Genomic DNA, 16,406 nt, shown 5'->3' with positions numbered 1-16,406 from the left:
TGAGTACTTTGCACTCCTTCCACCACAAAATGAAATGCTGTTCACAGCACAATGCAAAATGTTGCATTGCAACCAGACCCTTTATGCACATGCAAATCGTAAAAGGCCAATTTTTTCACCTTAGGCTGTAAGAAGTTTGACCATTACCAAAGTTCTTAGCATTTTCCCTAATTTTGCATTTTGATGATTTGAATAGTGGATTGAAAAGTGATTTTATGATTCATTACTAAAGGTATTCTTGCCCGCGATTTTACAATGGACGCAGATCTTATTTTGAGTTTGCATTCCTTTGAGCTCTGTAAATTGAAAATGTGCATATGCAAACTTAGCTGCATTGCTATTGCAAAGTATTTTATAACAAGGTCCCTGACGCCCCAACTCTTTTGAACTAACGCTACAATTACTAACACTCTTGCATCTAATAGTATGGTATATTGAAATAACTGCCTGAGTCCTCTGTCACCATCCCACCTCTTGAAAAGCACCTTGAAGTGACTTGTGAGCTGCCCTTGCACTATACAAAATGTGTTAATTAGATATAGGAATTCGAATTCTTAAACATTATGGGGGATATTTACAAGAAACTGATGGAGCACATTGTTACGCCAACATTTGTAACGCCGCACTCAGTTTCAAAAGACTGGTATGCACCGTATTTACAAGAATGGTGTGCACCCCAGCGTGACCCCAAGAGCTGGCACTTAAAAAGCTGCTTAGGCCAGTGCAGGCACCATAGCGCCATTTTGCTAGGGTGCCTGCGCTACAGGGGCAATGGTTAATGTGCTTAAGGAGCACTTTCCTGCACATAAACAATCTTTACAGGTGATTTGAGAAATAAAACATTTCTCCTCTTAAAACCAGGTAATCCCTGGTGGTATTTCTGGCGCTGCCCCGTAACTTGTAAATATGGGGCAGCGTAAAAAAATAAATGGGTGTTGCGGCAGAATGCCCACTGCAACACCCATAGCCCACCATTTTCATGCTAAGTGCTGTGTGAATAGGGGCATTATTTACAAGGCAATGTTAAGCCACTTTGAGTTACTTAACACCAACTTGTAAATGAGGCAGAGGTGTCGTAAATTAACGATAGCTGAGTTGAACGTTAGTAAAAAGACATACTGTGTATCATGGTAACTGTTCAATATTCTGTGTTCACTATTAAGTTGACATAAGCGAACTCCATTTTGTATCCACGACGGCCATTTTGTCTGCCATGCCTTGCCTCGTGTTGACCACATGCCTTGTCCTATGTCGCTGCCTATGACCTTTAGACCTGCCCAGCAACAGGCTATTATTAGCTTCCTTGTGTTTCGCCACTGACCGTTAGGGTCCACATCTGTTCCCAGTTAGTCCGAGATTGGAATGTGTTAGCCGAGACCCCAAGTCTGTTAACTCCTCCCACTGATCGATTGTGTGTTTCAATATTACCTTGTATGTACATAAAATCATGCTCTAGTGTCTTGCACCGCCTTCTTCTTGACCCCTGTGTGGGTATAAATAAAGCACGCGGTCTTTGTCCCGTGTGCTACCTTCTAGCAGTGCCGAAGGGTACTGTTCGAATTGTATCACCACCTCGTGAGGTTTAATAAATACTTGTTGTTGGACCCGGCCCTTTTGGCAGGTTCACCCCGAGACTTTTTGCTTTTTCCTAGCCTGTTTCTGGAACCTGGTGGTGGTGATGTTAGGCCTCTGCACACTTTTTCACTGTGGTACAGTGTAAAGTGCTTGAGCTCTCTGTGTATGTGTGGTGAGTGACCTGCCCTCCCATAGGAATGAATGGGGAATATGTATGCCCATGGTAGTTCCTGATGTGTGGGGAGTGCAGGGGCGAGTTTGGTATGAGAGAACTTGTGAGACTGAATGCTGCGCAATGGTATATGCGGCATGATTGTGTCTACTCTAGAAGTGCCACTTTTAGAAGTTGGCATATTTGTGTAATTTGTGTCTGGCGTGTGATTGGCTGGTGAGCCTGGTCCAGGAGTGCCTGGGCCTGCTTGTGGATTGACTGTCTGGTTTGAGGGTGACAGGGGCTGGGGAGCCCCAGGAGGTTGTCTGAGTCAGCCCGTGGATGAAAGGCTGCATCTGCTGCCAGGGAAGTGGGAGGAGATGGCACCTGGGAGTGACTAGGGCTGTGCCTGCCTGACCACAATGCTTGCTCCACCTCCCGCTGGGCGACTGTCACCTCTGTCCCTGACACTGAAGAGAGTTCCCTATAACCAGTTCTAGCTGGTTCTCACACTGCCTGCACAAAGACTTTAAAGACTTTTCTCTGTATAAGAAGTGGCTGTGTCCCCTTCCAATTTGTTCTTGTTTTTGGACTTGAATCTTGCCAGGGGTGTGCTGCTGCTTGGTCCCGGGGGAATCCCTGGGTCCTGCCCAGCCCCTGGACACCTGATGGACTTTCCTGGATGCCTGGAGGACTTTTGGGGGACCCCTCTGCCTTGCCTGGGCTGATTGGGGGGACTTTGCTTTGCCCCTTGGAATCTCTGGGACCTTTGGCAGCATGGAGAAGCTGCATTTTCCTGCAGAGACCTTTTTCTTGCCTTTACCCAGGCTTGTTGAAGGCTTAGCGCCTGGGAGCGCTTTATTTTTACTTGAACCTTCTTGATTTGTATTTATAGCGCTTGGAAGCGCTTTATTTGGCTGCTAGTGCTTATGAGCGCTTTATTTCCTTTAAAGCGCTGGGAGCACTGTAATTGTCCCCTCAGCGCGTGTGAGCGCTGTTATGGCCTTCCGCGGCTGCCCACGCCGCGTACTCACTTTTTATTTATTCATCTCGAGGGAGCCTACCCCTCGGATAATGAGACCCCGCCTGCAAGTGCCTGAAGCGGCCGCCGCGCTGCCCGCGATGACCCGGAAGTATATGCCCGGCCAGCCAATCCCTGAGGCCGACCGGGAGAAGAACCAGAAGTCCCGCCCCCGGGACCGCAGCGCGAGAGGTAGAGCGGCTGCAGGCGCCGGCCGGGCTCCGATGTCAGGGAGAGCTCAGCAGCGACCAGAGAGGCGGCGGAAGGTGCGGGCGGGGCTCCGTTGTCAGAAGGAGAGCCCCGCCGCATAGGAGAGAGACGCCGCAGGGACCCAGCGGTACGTCGGAGTCCGGTGAGTGTAACCGGGTGAATGGAGAGATATGGGCATGTCCGTGGAGCCGGAGAGGCTCTGCTAGCGTCGATCCATAGGAGTGGCCCCGGTTGGCAGCGGGCCGCCCCCCTCCCCCCCCCCAGAGAGCCGCACCTTCGCTTTTAAAGAGCCCACGAGAAGCCAGCGCGCCCCGGTATATTCACAAGCCTGCGAGGTTCGAGACTGCATTTCCTGGTGATTGGAGCCTTGAGAGTCTCCGGGGTAATTTTTTTCTTTACTGAGAGGCTCTGGGGCATTATATTGTAGGCGAGCCCATGAGAGGCTCAGGGCGCAGTTTGTTTAATTAGAGCCCCAGAGAGGCTCTGGAGCGCCATTCTAATTGTTTAAGAGCCTGTGTGGCTCCAACGTTTGGGACATGTGGGATGTCCAGAGCCTGTGTGGCTCCAACGTTTGGGACATGTGGGATGTCCAGAGCCTGTGTGGCTCCAATGTGTCTTCAGAGCCTGTGTGGCTCCAACAGTTGGCGCAGTTCGGTTCAAGGGTCAGTGAGGACCCTGTCGCAGTTTGTTTCACAGCTGCCCAGCAATTAGTGGGCAGCTGCACCGTTTAGGTCTTGTGTGATTCCCAGGTGCCCAGCAAGTAGTGGGCACCTGCTACGTTTAGGTTTTGCACCAGTGGCGCACCCCTGACTGGCGCTGCATGGCAGCGCGCCCTGACATTCTGGACACAGGGCTCTTTTAGTCCCTTTTTTTAGATGGGGGCTGGTATGTGATTTTATTTAGGCGCAATATGATTATCTATGTGGTGGTAATTGCCTAATGTGAGTTTTGCGCAATGTGATGTGGTGCTAGGAAATGTAATGCATTTAATATGATTACGCACCTTGATCTTACACCTCTGAATGTTTTTAGTCATCATGTGTTTTTGCGCTATTGAGTTATGTTCTGGCACCTCTGAATGTTTTTATGCATCATGTGTCTTCCTGGATTTTACACCTCTGAATGTGTTTGTTTATGCATCATGTGTTCTTCCTTCCCTACACCTCTGAATGTTTTAGGCATCATGTGTTTTCTTTCCTTACACCGCTGAATGTGGTGATGCATCATGTGTAATGTGTTCTTGCTTATACCCCTAGATGTATTTTATACTTAGGTGGTTGTTCTTTTTAATACAGGTGGTCCTAGCGAGGTCCTGGTTCCCTGCATGACATTCTCCTAAGGTGTTTAGGGTTGCGTAGGTGGTACTTACCTGTTCCCAGTAGTTACTGGATGTGATTTATAACTGTTATTTTGTGCTATACTTATTCTATTTCTAAAAGTGTTGATTCTGACAGTGGCCCATGTGGCCCTGTCCTGTACATAATCCCGTGTGAATATTGCCTGTGCCAGTTGGCACCATGTGTATTGTGTGATACTATCTGATGTGTTTTTACAATACAAAAGGTATTTTATAATAACCTTGTATGGAGTTCCTTTTGTGGTGTGCCTAGGATGTTGTTGCTGTTGTGTGCTGGCGCAAATGCTTTACACATTGCCTCCGAGTTTAGCCTTACTGCTCGTGCCAAACTACCAGGGGGTGAGCAGGGGTTATCTTGTGACTCCCTTGCCCTGACTAGAATGGTGGTTTCTGCCTAGCTTGGGCGTCAGCCTTAGCCAACCAGAAATAGGCAGTTCTAACACTTGTACTTTGTTTTCCAGTTTCGGTGCCAACTTCTTACTTTAGTCTGAGGACTTGTGTACACAGAAGGGCGAACCCCTGGTACTAGCAGGCTTAGCTGAGGCCTGTTCCAAAAATTGGCGCCCGTCACGTGGGCTCATCGGCGACTCGGATGCCCGAAGGATTGGTCGGGACGAAGGTTTGGAATCTCGCCAAAGAAGCGTACGCTGCCAAAGGAGACCTGAGTCTTGGTATCTGAGGCGATCTTTTCCTTCTTTCCGATCCGACCATCCAGGTGGTGCCGGTCCTCGACTGAGATCTCTTCTGTGGGCCTGCAGTGCAGTGACCGTTTGGTCGAATTTAGAACTTGGCAGTTGGATTCTGGATAGCCTATGATTGGTAAGAGTCGTTTTGCGGCACCTCCCGTAGGTTCTGGCTGCCCTTATACAGTGGCATATTTGTATCTGAATTAGACTAGTCTCTGAATCTGAATCTGAATATATGTGTTGCAACTCATATAGGCGGGCATGTGAAGATATTTCTTCATTTTTTTCTGTGATCTGAACGGCGCAATGTACTAGGAAAGTACTGTAAGTGCTATTTGATGTATAATGTTGCATATTTTGCATTATTTCAGACATGCCTGTTTTTAGTGCACTTCGAAGGTTGTGCTGCTTCTCTAATGGTACCAATTTGCGACTTGAGGAATCACAGCCGGCTCCCCCGGAAGGGTCGCCGAATAGGGAAATGTATCTCAAACACGGTCTCTCTGCCATAATGTACAGCACATTGTGGCATAGATACACGAAGAAGAATCCTGAGTTACGATGGCCACTGCATGGGTCGTTTGATGCACAGAAGATTGATTATGTGGAGCGATGTATGTTTGAGCGTAAATCTAGGCACAACATGTTTGAGTGTTTGCGTATGTGGGAGAAAGAGGTGCGACAGCAGGAGAAGCGTGAGCAAGCGTTGATTGAGACAGAGCAACGAAAGAATGAGTATGAGAAAGCGCAGGAATTGAGAAAGAAAGAAGAGAAGGCGAAAAAGGAACGAGAGGAGAAAGAGCGTTAGTTACAGGTAGCTGGCCAGTACCCGATCTATACTGCCTGCTGCACGTTCAGCTGGTATTCTACACGTTGCTCGTAAAGCATTGCGTACTGACGATTCTGCTTCTGATCTCTTATCTGTGTTAAAAGATTGGTCGGAAAAGGAACAGTTGTATTTTACTTCGACGTTCGCTGATGAAGTTGTTGCTCTGTTTCGAAAACATTCTTCGATGTTAGAACCGATTGACATAGCAAATGATCATAAACCGCTTTGTGATGGTTCTTTTGTTTTTTCCTAGGTAGAAGACACGATTAGATGACTGATTAAGATACGCGACGAAGCACTCCAGTTGAAGGAGCAGGCACGACGGTCGGAGACTGACACGCAGCCTAAACAGATTGAAGAGAAGCAGTCCCCTATCTACGTGACAGATAAGATATTGCCGGTCCAAATGAGACCCATGCGAGAAGCCGCGCCCTCGTACGTTCCTCCTAAAGGAACGGGTGATAGCGATGATAAATCTTCGGTTGATGCTAAGGGCTTTTTCATTTATAACTGGGTGTATACTCCCTGGAATAGAGCAGATGTAATGGCGCTTAAAGCAGCATTGCCTGACCCGCGTAAAAATCCAGCCGCATTTTATGAGGAAGTTGAGGGTGCCTTAAATTCTTGTACTATGACTTTAGCGGACATAGATTTGTTCTTCGGGTTGATTTTGCCTCCGGATATGTGGCGGACTGTTCGAAAAGTTGACGATCGCGTCATTCTTGGTGCCGAGTGGAAGGATTTAGAGCTTTTAGATTTAGAGAGACTGCTAAAAAACCACATTGGTTGATATTAGACCTTCCTGCAGCGATCCTAACTAATCTTAAGACGGTTATTCCCCCTAAAAAGATTGACTGCACTGTTTGGCCTCATGTAAACAGAAAAGAGGTGAATCGGTTTCTTACTTCTTCACACGTTTTGAGGAGGCTTTTCATGACTTTAGTGGACAGTCTTTGACGGACGATACTGGTAGGCATTTGTTCATTGATAAATTCGTTACTAATTTGTTGCCTGAAATAGCTAGTCGTTTAAAAGCCAGTGAGAGCTCCTGGACTACATCTTCCCCGGCATCTGTTCTGACGATGGCTCAGTATTACGAGCGATAGGAATTGGAAGCTAAGGGTAGCGAGGATAAAAAAAGTAAGGATCTGTAGACGAACGTTATGCTAGCTCAGGTTTATGGACCGCCCTCTAGAGGCCCTGACAGGACATATGACCAAGGTTATGATAGAGGCCGAAGGGGGTTCTCAAGTGCCCCTTACACTCATACGGATCGGCATGTTAATCAGTGTGCGTATTGTAAACAAATGGGTCATTGGATGAGTGAGCGTCCGTTGCGTGCTCAGTATGTGTCACGAGGGCGGGGTCAGATGAAAACTCGCTCAGGGTTTGCAGGATCTCGAGGGGCGAATGATCGTGCTCGATTTGATGTGAGTGTGCGTGCGCAGAATGGTCAGAATGCCTTTGATAGAAGGAACCAATGTCAAATGTCCGATTCCGATCAGCCGGAGTTTTACAACTCTGTTCATGCATAGGATTGCGTAGGATGGGTTAAGGAATCAGTTGAAGTTCCAGTAGATCAGACGGGTTACAGCACATGTTTTGGGTACTACTGATCTGTTTCTGGTTGATACGGGAGCTACTCGTAGCGCCTTGTCTCAACAATTGGTTCCGAGGGCTCATCTGTCTGGCACAACTATTACTTCGATAGGATTCGATGGAACATCTTCCCTTGGCCCATTATCACAGCCACTTCCATTACACATTGCAAGATTTAGTGCTCCATGTTCGTTTTTGCTTTCCCCGAACACGCCTAACAATATTGTAGGGTTGGACATGTTAAAATATTTCAGAGCTACCATACGCTGCTCCCCAGAAGGACGTGTGATACTGAACGATAATTACCCTGAGTCTGAAAGAATATGTGTTGTTCAGGAGGATGTTGCCTTAGCCTCTCTCCCTAAAACTTTGTGGGCCACGTCAGATACTGATGTGGGCCAAATGGTTATTCCCCCGGTTCAGATCTGTGTCAAGGAGGGAGCGGTGCTGCCTCGCTTGCCACAATACAGAATTTCACAGGAGGGTGAAGAAGCGCTTGTGCATATTGTACATGATCTTATCAGAGTGGGTGTTGTTGAGGAAGTTCCATTTAACGTTTGTAATAGCCCGATTCTTCCAGTTTTGAAAAGAGATACTGACACTCGTGTCTTTCGATTTATCATTGATTTGAGGGAAGTCAACAAGATAGTTATACCGCAGTATCCGGTGGTTTCTGACATCACCACATTTTCTGTGATCGATTTGAAAAACGTTTTTTTTCGATCCCTATTCATCCTGATAGCCAGTATCTATTCGGTTTCACTCTGAATAATCGATCATATAGATTTTGTCGAGTTCCCCAAGGCTACACTGAAAGTCCTAGTATTTACAGCCAAGCACTGAAAATAGAACTTGATTCCTTTGTTTTGCCGAAGGGTGTGGCTCTCATTCAATATGTCGATGACATCTTGCTGGCAGCCGATACCCCTAAACAATGTGAAGAATGTACGTTGTCTCCGCTTTCTTTCCTTGCTCTGCATCATCATAAGGTTTCTAGGAAAAAGCTGCAATATTGTAGACCCAAGGTAACCTACTTAGGTCACCTTTTGTCTAAGGAGGGGCGTGCACTGACATCAGATCGCATACAGGCCATTTTGGACACACCAGTCCCTACTACACAGAAAGGGTTGCGTGCATTTTTAGACCTTACTTACTTTTGTAGGCAATGGATTTTGGGTTTCTCACACATTGTTAAGCCCCTGTTAGCACTTCTTACAAAAGACACTCCAGTAACCCTCCCATGGACAAATGAATGTGAAAGTGCTTTTCGGCAGTTACGGCAAGCGCTTTGTTCAGCACCAGTGTTAGGCACACCAGACTACACAAAGCCCTTTACATTGTATGTGCATGAGAAAGATGGCTGCGCTTTGTCAGTTTTAGTCCAGTTACACGGTGATAAGCAACGTCCTTGTGCTTATTTCTCAGCAGTACTTGATCCTGTTGCTAGAGCATTACCTGGGTGTTTCCGCTCAGTTGCAGCGACAGCTGTGTCAATACGGCAGAGTGAGGGAATAGTGTTATCACACAAACTGTTTGTGTTGGTACCCCATGCTGTTGATGCCCTTTTGAATCAGATAAAGACACAGCATTTAACTAGTGCGCGTCTGGCAGGATATGAGTTGAAACTGTTAGCCCCTCACATTACATTGAAGAGATGTGCAACTCTGAACCCAGCTACTTTATTGCCGTATCCAGCAACTCGGCCTCAGTCACAGGAAACGCATGACTGTATATTCTTCACTGAGGAACACACAAAGGGTCGCATTGATCTACAAGATACGCCTTTTCCAGACGTGGATGGCGAGTTGTGGGTTGACGGGTCTTGTTTGAAATTATCTGATGGAACAACGTCAGCTGCATATGCGATAACTACGCTTGAGACAGTAGTAGAGACAGCTCGCATACCGCAAAAATCGGCACAAGCAGCTGAATTGATAGCTCTGACACGAGCATGTGAGCTTAGCGCTGGTTTGTGTGTGAATATTTATACAGATAACCCCTATGCTTTTGGAGTGGCGCATGATTTTGGCCTGCTCTGGAAGGAAAGAGGTTTTCTGACGTCTCATGGAATGCAGATAATGCACGGAGAATTAGTGCAAAATCTTTTGTTTGCATTAACATGCCCAAAGAAAGTAGCCATAGTGAAGTGCAGTGCTCACAAGAAGGTGACAGATAAGATTGGACAGGGAAATGCCTTTGCAGACCATGTAGCGCAAGAAACTGCGATACAGAGAAGCACTAATGCCATGTATGTAGTGAAGTCACAGGCTGAGAGATGGCATGCCTCTGATAAAGAGCGTGAAAAATGGTCTGAAGAGGGAGAGTTGGATGACGAGGGTTGTTGGAGAAATAAAACGATGGACAGATGGAAGCTGCCTATAGCTTTTGTACAACCCGTGGTTCAGATGGCACATGGACTAGCACATGTTGGAGCTTCCGCAATAACGAAAATGCTTACGCAAGTTTGGGAGCATCCTGAGATTGCTAGTACAGCGAAAAGAGTAGTACAATCTTGCCTGATTTGTTTGCAATATAATCCTGGAAAGGGAACGCAAGTTCCGTCTGGAGGTTTTGATACACCGACTGCGCCTTTTGAAGTCCTGCAAATGGACTATATTCAGCTTGAGCGTTGTAATAGCCTGAAGTATGTCCTGGTGGTGGTTTGTGCTTTCAGTAAATGGATTAAAGCATAACCCACGAAAGATAATACTGCCATTACTACTGCTAAGGTGTTACGGAAGGAATTCTTCCCGAGATTCGGTGTTTGCCGACTCCTATGGAATGATAACGGACCTCATTCTGTCGGGAAGTTATCAAGTATGTCTTGAAGGGATTAGGAATCAGGCAGAAGTTCAAACCTCCACATGCTTGACTTGGCCAGATGCGTTGCCATTGGCTCTGATGTCCATTAGGTCAATATCTATTTGGGCGTCCGATGAACATTTGGGGAGTTCCGAAGCCAAGTTCAGTGTATGATGTACCTTGTGTCTTAATGAGTGACTATTTGGCACAGTTAACTGACAATTTGGTTTCCATTCATCAGCAGGTTCCAGAAGCGCTCCCTGATAAATCTGAAGGTGAAGGCCATGAGCTCCGCCCTGGTGACTACGTGATGGTGAAAATCTTTGAGAGGTCTAGCAGTTTGGAGCCGAGGTGGCGTGGACCGGAACAGGTTATTTTTGCTACGAGCACAGCGGTACGAGTTACCAACAAGAAAAACTGGGTGCATGGCACCCATTGTCGCAAAGTATTGCCGACCTTGGTGGACCAAGCTGTGTTGACCGATCACCAGGAGATCCTGCCTACGGAAAAGGGCCCTGCTGTATCACCTGACGAATTTGAGGAGTTCTTCCCGGACCAGACGACTTCTGGAGCAACGCGATACAACCTGAGGCGGAGGAAGTGATTTGTAGTGCTTTTGTTGTGTGAGACTGGTTGAGCAACCGCCTGGGGTAGTGGAAACGGAATGCCAATATGACAAGGGAGGGGGATCAGCCCTGCATAGTGTAGTGACACCTGTCTTGATCTGTGGTGAAGAAAACAACGTCTACCCTTGGTGAAGAGCTCATTGACTATTTTTATTTTTTGTGTTTGTGTAGTGTTCCTAGAGACAATTGACTTTTGTTACTATGATATCCACTAAGAACAAGATTTTAAGTGTAATAGGTGTTTTTGCTGGGTTAATGATTCTAGCAGTAATCACCTGGTCTGTTGAGATGATGATTCCTGTTCGAAAGCTCTTTGTAGTGTCTACTACTCCTGTTCCGGAAAAGCATCAGCATTTTACTCTCCCGTATCATGAACAGAAACATCGGGGGTCCTATCTCAATAATACGTTTGTTCAGATGCTCCACCATACACATAATGCGACTAATACGACAAATTGCTGGATATGTGGCATGCTTCCGGCACATCAGAAGAGAGGTGGAACACCATTTATTCCACTTCCTTTTTCACATAATGGTTCTTGTCGAGCTTGGTACACTCTTCTTTTTGCAACCAGGAAACCTGCTGTAGGTGGACTTCTTTTCTGATTGAATAAAGAGTGTTATCAAGATGAACATGGGTATCCTCAAGCAAACGGAACTATATGGGAGTGGGAAGAATATCGACCAGACAATGCTTCCACACCATATGTCTTCACTCACACGAGAGACTCTACTACGAACAATGAATCTGTAATTACTGTTACACGGACCAAAGCAGACCTCTGTGTACAAAGCACTGGGCGAATTCCAGTTGGAGACAGTGAATGTGTTACTGTATTAAGCTTAGATGGAACTAATGATAGCTCGTTTTTAGCTTCACATAACACATATCTAGTATGTGGAAATCATGGCTATCACAGACTACCAATAGGGTGGTCTGGAATATGTTATGTGTCATTTCTGTTGCCCCCTGTTTTCTTAGCACCTGCTTCATATCATCGAGATTTAAAATTGTTTAGAAATATAACAATAAACCGTTATAAACAAACTGTAAAAATTGATGACGTTGACCAAACAGATACTAGCTTGCAGCAATATGTTGATTTTAATTTGGGTCTGTTTTCTTTTGTGGGTGCTGCATTAAACAGCAGAAAAGTTTGACGATTGACTAGGGTTGTAGAAGCTGCAACCAATGAAACTACCATAGCCCTTAGTAATATTACTGAAGAATTACAGGTTGCTAGAATAGTTACTCTTCAGAACCGGATGGTTCTTGATGTAATGTTAGCAGACAGAGGAGAAGCATGTAAAATTATTGGTAGCAGCTGCTGTGTATTTATCCCTGATAATTCACCTTCTGTATATGATGCCATCCTTAAATTACATAAAATAGCCACGAACATTCATGTCGAAAATGGGAGCTGGACTTTTGCAGGGTGGTTTTGGTCATTAGTTTCTGCTCGGGGTTGGAAACTATTGACTGCACTATGTGTTATTATTGCATTCATCTTTTCTTGTTGTATATGTATTCATTGTGGCCCAACGTTATGTATCATGTGTATAACTGCCTGTATCCCGTCCAAACGTAATGCTGCAAAAATACAGAAGACATTAGATAAGGAAGTTGCCGAAATGATGAGTATAGATATACGAGATGTGAATTCAGATTATCCCAAATGGGCACATGTCTTTGATTAACGTTAAAAGGGTCAACTGTCGTAAATTAACGATAGCTGAGTTGAACATTAGTAAAAAGACATACTGTGTATCATGGTAACTGTTCAATATTCTGTGTTCACTATTAAGTTGACATAAGAGAACTCCATTTTGTATCCACGACGGCCATTTTGTCTGCCATGCGTTGCCTCGTGTTGACCACATGCTTTGTCCTATGTCACTGCCTATGGCCTTTAGACCTGCCCAGCAACAGGCTATTATTAGCTTCCTTGTGTTTCGCCACTGACCTTTAGGGTCCACATCTGTTCCCAGTTAGTCCGAGATTGGAATGTGTTAGTCGAGACCCCAAGTCTGTTAACTCCTCCCACTGATCGATTGTGTGTTTCAATATTACCTTATATGTACATAAAATCATGCTCTTGTGTCTAGTACCGCCTTCTTCTCGACCCCTGTGTGGGTATAAATAAAGCACGCGGTCTTTGTCCCGTGTGCTACCTTCTAGCAGTGCCAAAGGGTACTGTTCGAATTGTATCACCACCTCGTGAGGTTTAATAAATACTTGTACTTTGTTTTCCAGTTTCGGTGGCAAATTCTTACTTTAGTCTGAGGACTTGTGTACACAGAAGGGCGAACCCCTGGTACTAGCAGGCTTAGCTGAGGCCTGTTCCACAGAGGAGCTAATGCCACCAGAGTATTGGAAAAAGTGACATCTGGTGGGGTTAACTCCTTGTAAATATGCCCCTTTGTATGTTCTCCTTACAATATTTCACCAGGCAAGTAAAAGCTAGTGGTTTTTCAAAGTTTCCCTTACAACGGGTAATGCTTACGTGTGAACAGAAACATTTGAACAAGAATGCCTTTCCAACACCATTCACTTCTTTTGTGAAGATTAAAATACATCAGCCAGTCATTCAGTTATTAAATAGGGCTTAATTTATATACATTTATAAGATTGCAATACTTACCTGGTAATGATGCAAGCATCACATTTTGATGAAATGGATCTGCTGAGAAAGCAAACAACGTAATGATTATTTTTTGCAATAGTGTTGAACCTTTCTATATGCTTAGATTCTGGACTGCAAGTGATAATAGTAAGGGGTTGCGAATCTTCACTTCCTAGGAAATTTGTTTACTTTTTTCTGGAGGACACAATTTGGCTAACACATGTAATGCAAAGAAAAAAATAATGTAATACAACAAAGATGTAGTTACATTAGGGGGGTGAATAGTTTCTGCCAAATAAAGGGTTGTGGAGCGCTGTAGGAGTATAAATCTTTTTGCATGGATTGAGGAAATACAGAGCAGAGGCATCTTAAGGTACAGACATAGTAGGCAATTGCCCATGGACCCCTTCCATGGGCTCCCCTGGTAAAGCGAGTGGACAGATATAATTTTTGCCATCATAACATTGCTCATAAAAACTGCTTACTTTTTTTTTTTCACAGTGGAGCATGTTTAACAGAAACCAAGGGCCACATGTACTAAGGATTTGCGCCAATGAAAGGTCAAGCAAAGTGATGCAAAGCAGCTCAAATTCTTGCAAAGATATTTGCATTCCAGCCCAAAAATGTATTTGTCCTCGAAAGATGTCTTTTCTAAGTGAAAATAACTCTTTGTTGTGCTTCGTACAATTAAGTGTACATTAATTTGGTAGATATAGCAGGTACGCATATTTCTTTAAATTGTGAAACAAAATCTGACCTCCTAAAGATGGCCATACTGTATCTGAAAAAAAAATATCTGTAGGAAACAGGCAATACCATGGAGAAATGTTTCCATTTCTGCACACATTTCACGCATTGCATGTATGCTGCTCTGTCCAGCATATGTACAACATGTGTAATGCACATACCTGTGCTCAAGGCTCCTGACTTTTCCAGGGAATTATTTGTTACAACTGATGGCTCATAGCATGGCATAGGGGCAGTACTTTCTCAGTTTAATGATGAGGGTCTAAACCAACCTGTAACTTTCATCTCTAGGAGGTTACTTCATAGGGAGCAGAGGTGGAGTGCTATTGAAAGGAAAGCCTTTCCTGTGGTCTGGACACTGAAGAAGTTGAGACCATAACTGTTTGAGACTCACTTCCATATTCAGTCCAACCACAGGCCCCTCAGGTGGATAATAAGAATGAGGGGTGAGAATTAAGCATGGGCGTAAAAAGATTTTCGGCAAATTCGCAATCCGCAAACTCTCGCGAACTTGCCGAAAATTCGCAAATTCACACGAAGCGGATTTTTTTGCTTGGTCGCGCTTGACAAATACAATATTATACAATTTTGCGGCGCGCGGCGTTCACTTACCGTCATTTGAAGAGTTGTTTTTCTCCATATTTGCGTGTGCTGCGCCATTTTGGACCTTGCTGCGGGATCCCGCGGGAGTTTGTCGACCGCGATTACGTCATTGCGGCTTGCCACCTTGCACAGCGAGAGTTTGTCAACGTGAGTACGTCATAAAGGCCCGTGATCACTATTCGTGGGAGTAAACACTTGCGAACACGTAGATGCGGTGGGCAGCGACAATCTCGCAATTGCGAAATTGCAAAATGTGCAATTTCGCACAAGAAATCCACCAGCAGGCAGCATAAACCTTCTGAAAATGATGATTTTTATCAGAATAACTCCTCAGGTTGACATTTGCCTGCACTTTTTTTGCAAGGAGTCCATTTTGGGGGGGGTGGTAGGAAGGAAGTCCCCCACAGTCTCCAACCTCCTGTTCCTGTCCAGCAGGCTCCTCCCAGTGCTTTCTTCATGTGCTGGTCACTTTGATAGGGATCTTGACCTGGAAGGATTACTTTTTGTGGATGCTGCTGGATATTTGGATTTGAGGCCTTTTTGACTTTCTTTGGATCACTTTTGGATTAGAAATTTCACAAGTAAGTTTGTTTGGGGCATTACAGTTGCTGCAACCACAATTTTGGAACTTTTTCAGAACATTAAATAAAATATATTGTGGGTAGCCACAGTATCCAGTAGGACCGGGGTTATGGGTGCATGATACAACTGTTTTGTTGAATTTAAACATGATTTAGGGCAAGGATGGCATTGGATTGTGGGGATTTTTGTGTGTTTTTCGATAATTTTTTTGTGGCTGCTGTTGGGGCCTTTTGCCCAGGGGTACTCAGTGGTGCATGGACTGAGTTTTTCTGTGGGGTCTCTTTAATGTAAACATCATGGAGGGCATGGATGGCATTAGATTGTGGTGATTTTTGTGTGTTTTTCGATTTTTTTTGGGGTGTTAAGACATCGCTCTGATGTTCACTAGTTGTCATCCGACACCACTCAAAACCCATCTGCCATATTCTCAGCTCCTTAGGGCCAAAAGAATCTGTTCTGAACCAGAAGCCTATGCAAACTCTGAAGAAATAATACTACAAAAGTACAGAGACAGGAAATATCCTGATGTCACACTGCAAGCAGCCAAAACCCGAGCGGCCACTAAAACTCGGGCAGAACTTCTAAGGACCAACATCAAACTAACCGATGAACAGAGACCAGTTTTCGTCTCCAAATACTCAACCAGAAGCAAGGCCATTAAAAACATCATTCTTAAGAGTTGGGACATGATTCGCTTTGAACCAGACTTCCAAGGTATCTTTAACACTAGACCACTTTTCGCATACCAGAGAGCCAAAAACTTAAAAAATATCCTTGAGACCAAACCCATTGAAACCCCTACCAACTACTGTGGCACCATACCGTGCCACAATTGCAGCCATTGCCACAATATAATTCCGGGCAATACCTTCAACCATCCATCGTCAGGAAAAGCCATCAAATTGAGAACCAACGCCACCTGTGATTCTATGAATCTGGTATATCTACTCAAATGTCCCTGTGGACTGCCTTATGTAGGCAAAACCGAACGAAA

The 16,406-nt window shown here is 45.0% G+C and overlaps 1 protein-coding gene across 4 annotated transcripts in view; it reads right to left on the bottom strand.

The window, feature by feature from the left end:
• The window catches only part of LOC147692932 (inter-alpha-trypsin inhibitor heavy chain H4-like), a 563,260-nt gene that overhangs the window by 230,277 nt on the left and 316,577 nt on the right, over nucleotides 1-16,406 (bottom strand). For 2 of the 4 annotated variants that reach the window (XM_086939190.1, XM_086939192.1), the window contains one exon: nucleotides 13,499-13,540. In XM_086939190.1, coding sequence (XP_086795316.1) covers nucleotides 13,499-13,540 — 42 coding nt within the window. The remainder of the gene's footprint in view (nucleotides 1-13,498; nucleotides 13,541-16,406) is intronic. The other 2 variants (XM_086939191.1, XM_086939193.1) reach the window with 1 other exon arrangement.

The sequence above is a fragment of the Lissotriton vulgaris genome, chromosome 9, assembly GCF_964263255.1.
Source record: "Lissotriton vulgaris chromosome 9, aLisVul1.2, whole genome shotgun sequence".
NCBI classification, from domain to species: Eukaryota; Metazoa; Chordata; class Amphibia; order Caudata; family Salamandridae; genus Lissotriton; species Lissotriton vulgaris.
This window is presented reverse-complemented; position numbering and strand designations above follow the sequence as displayed.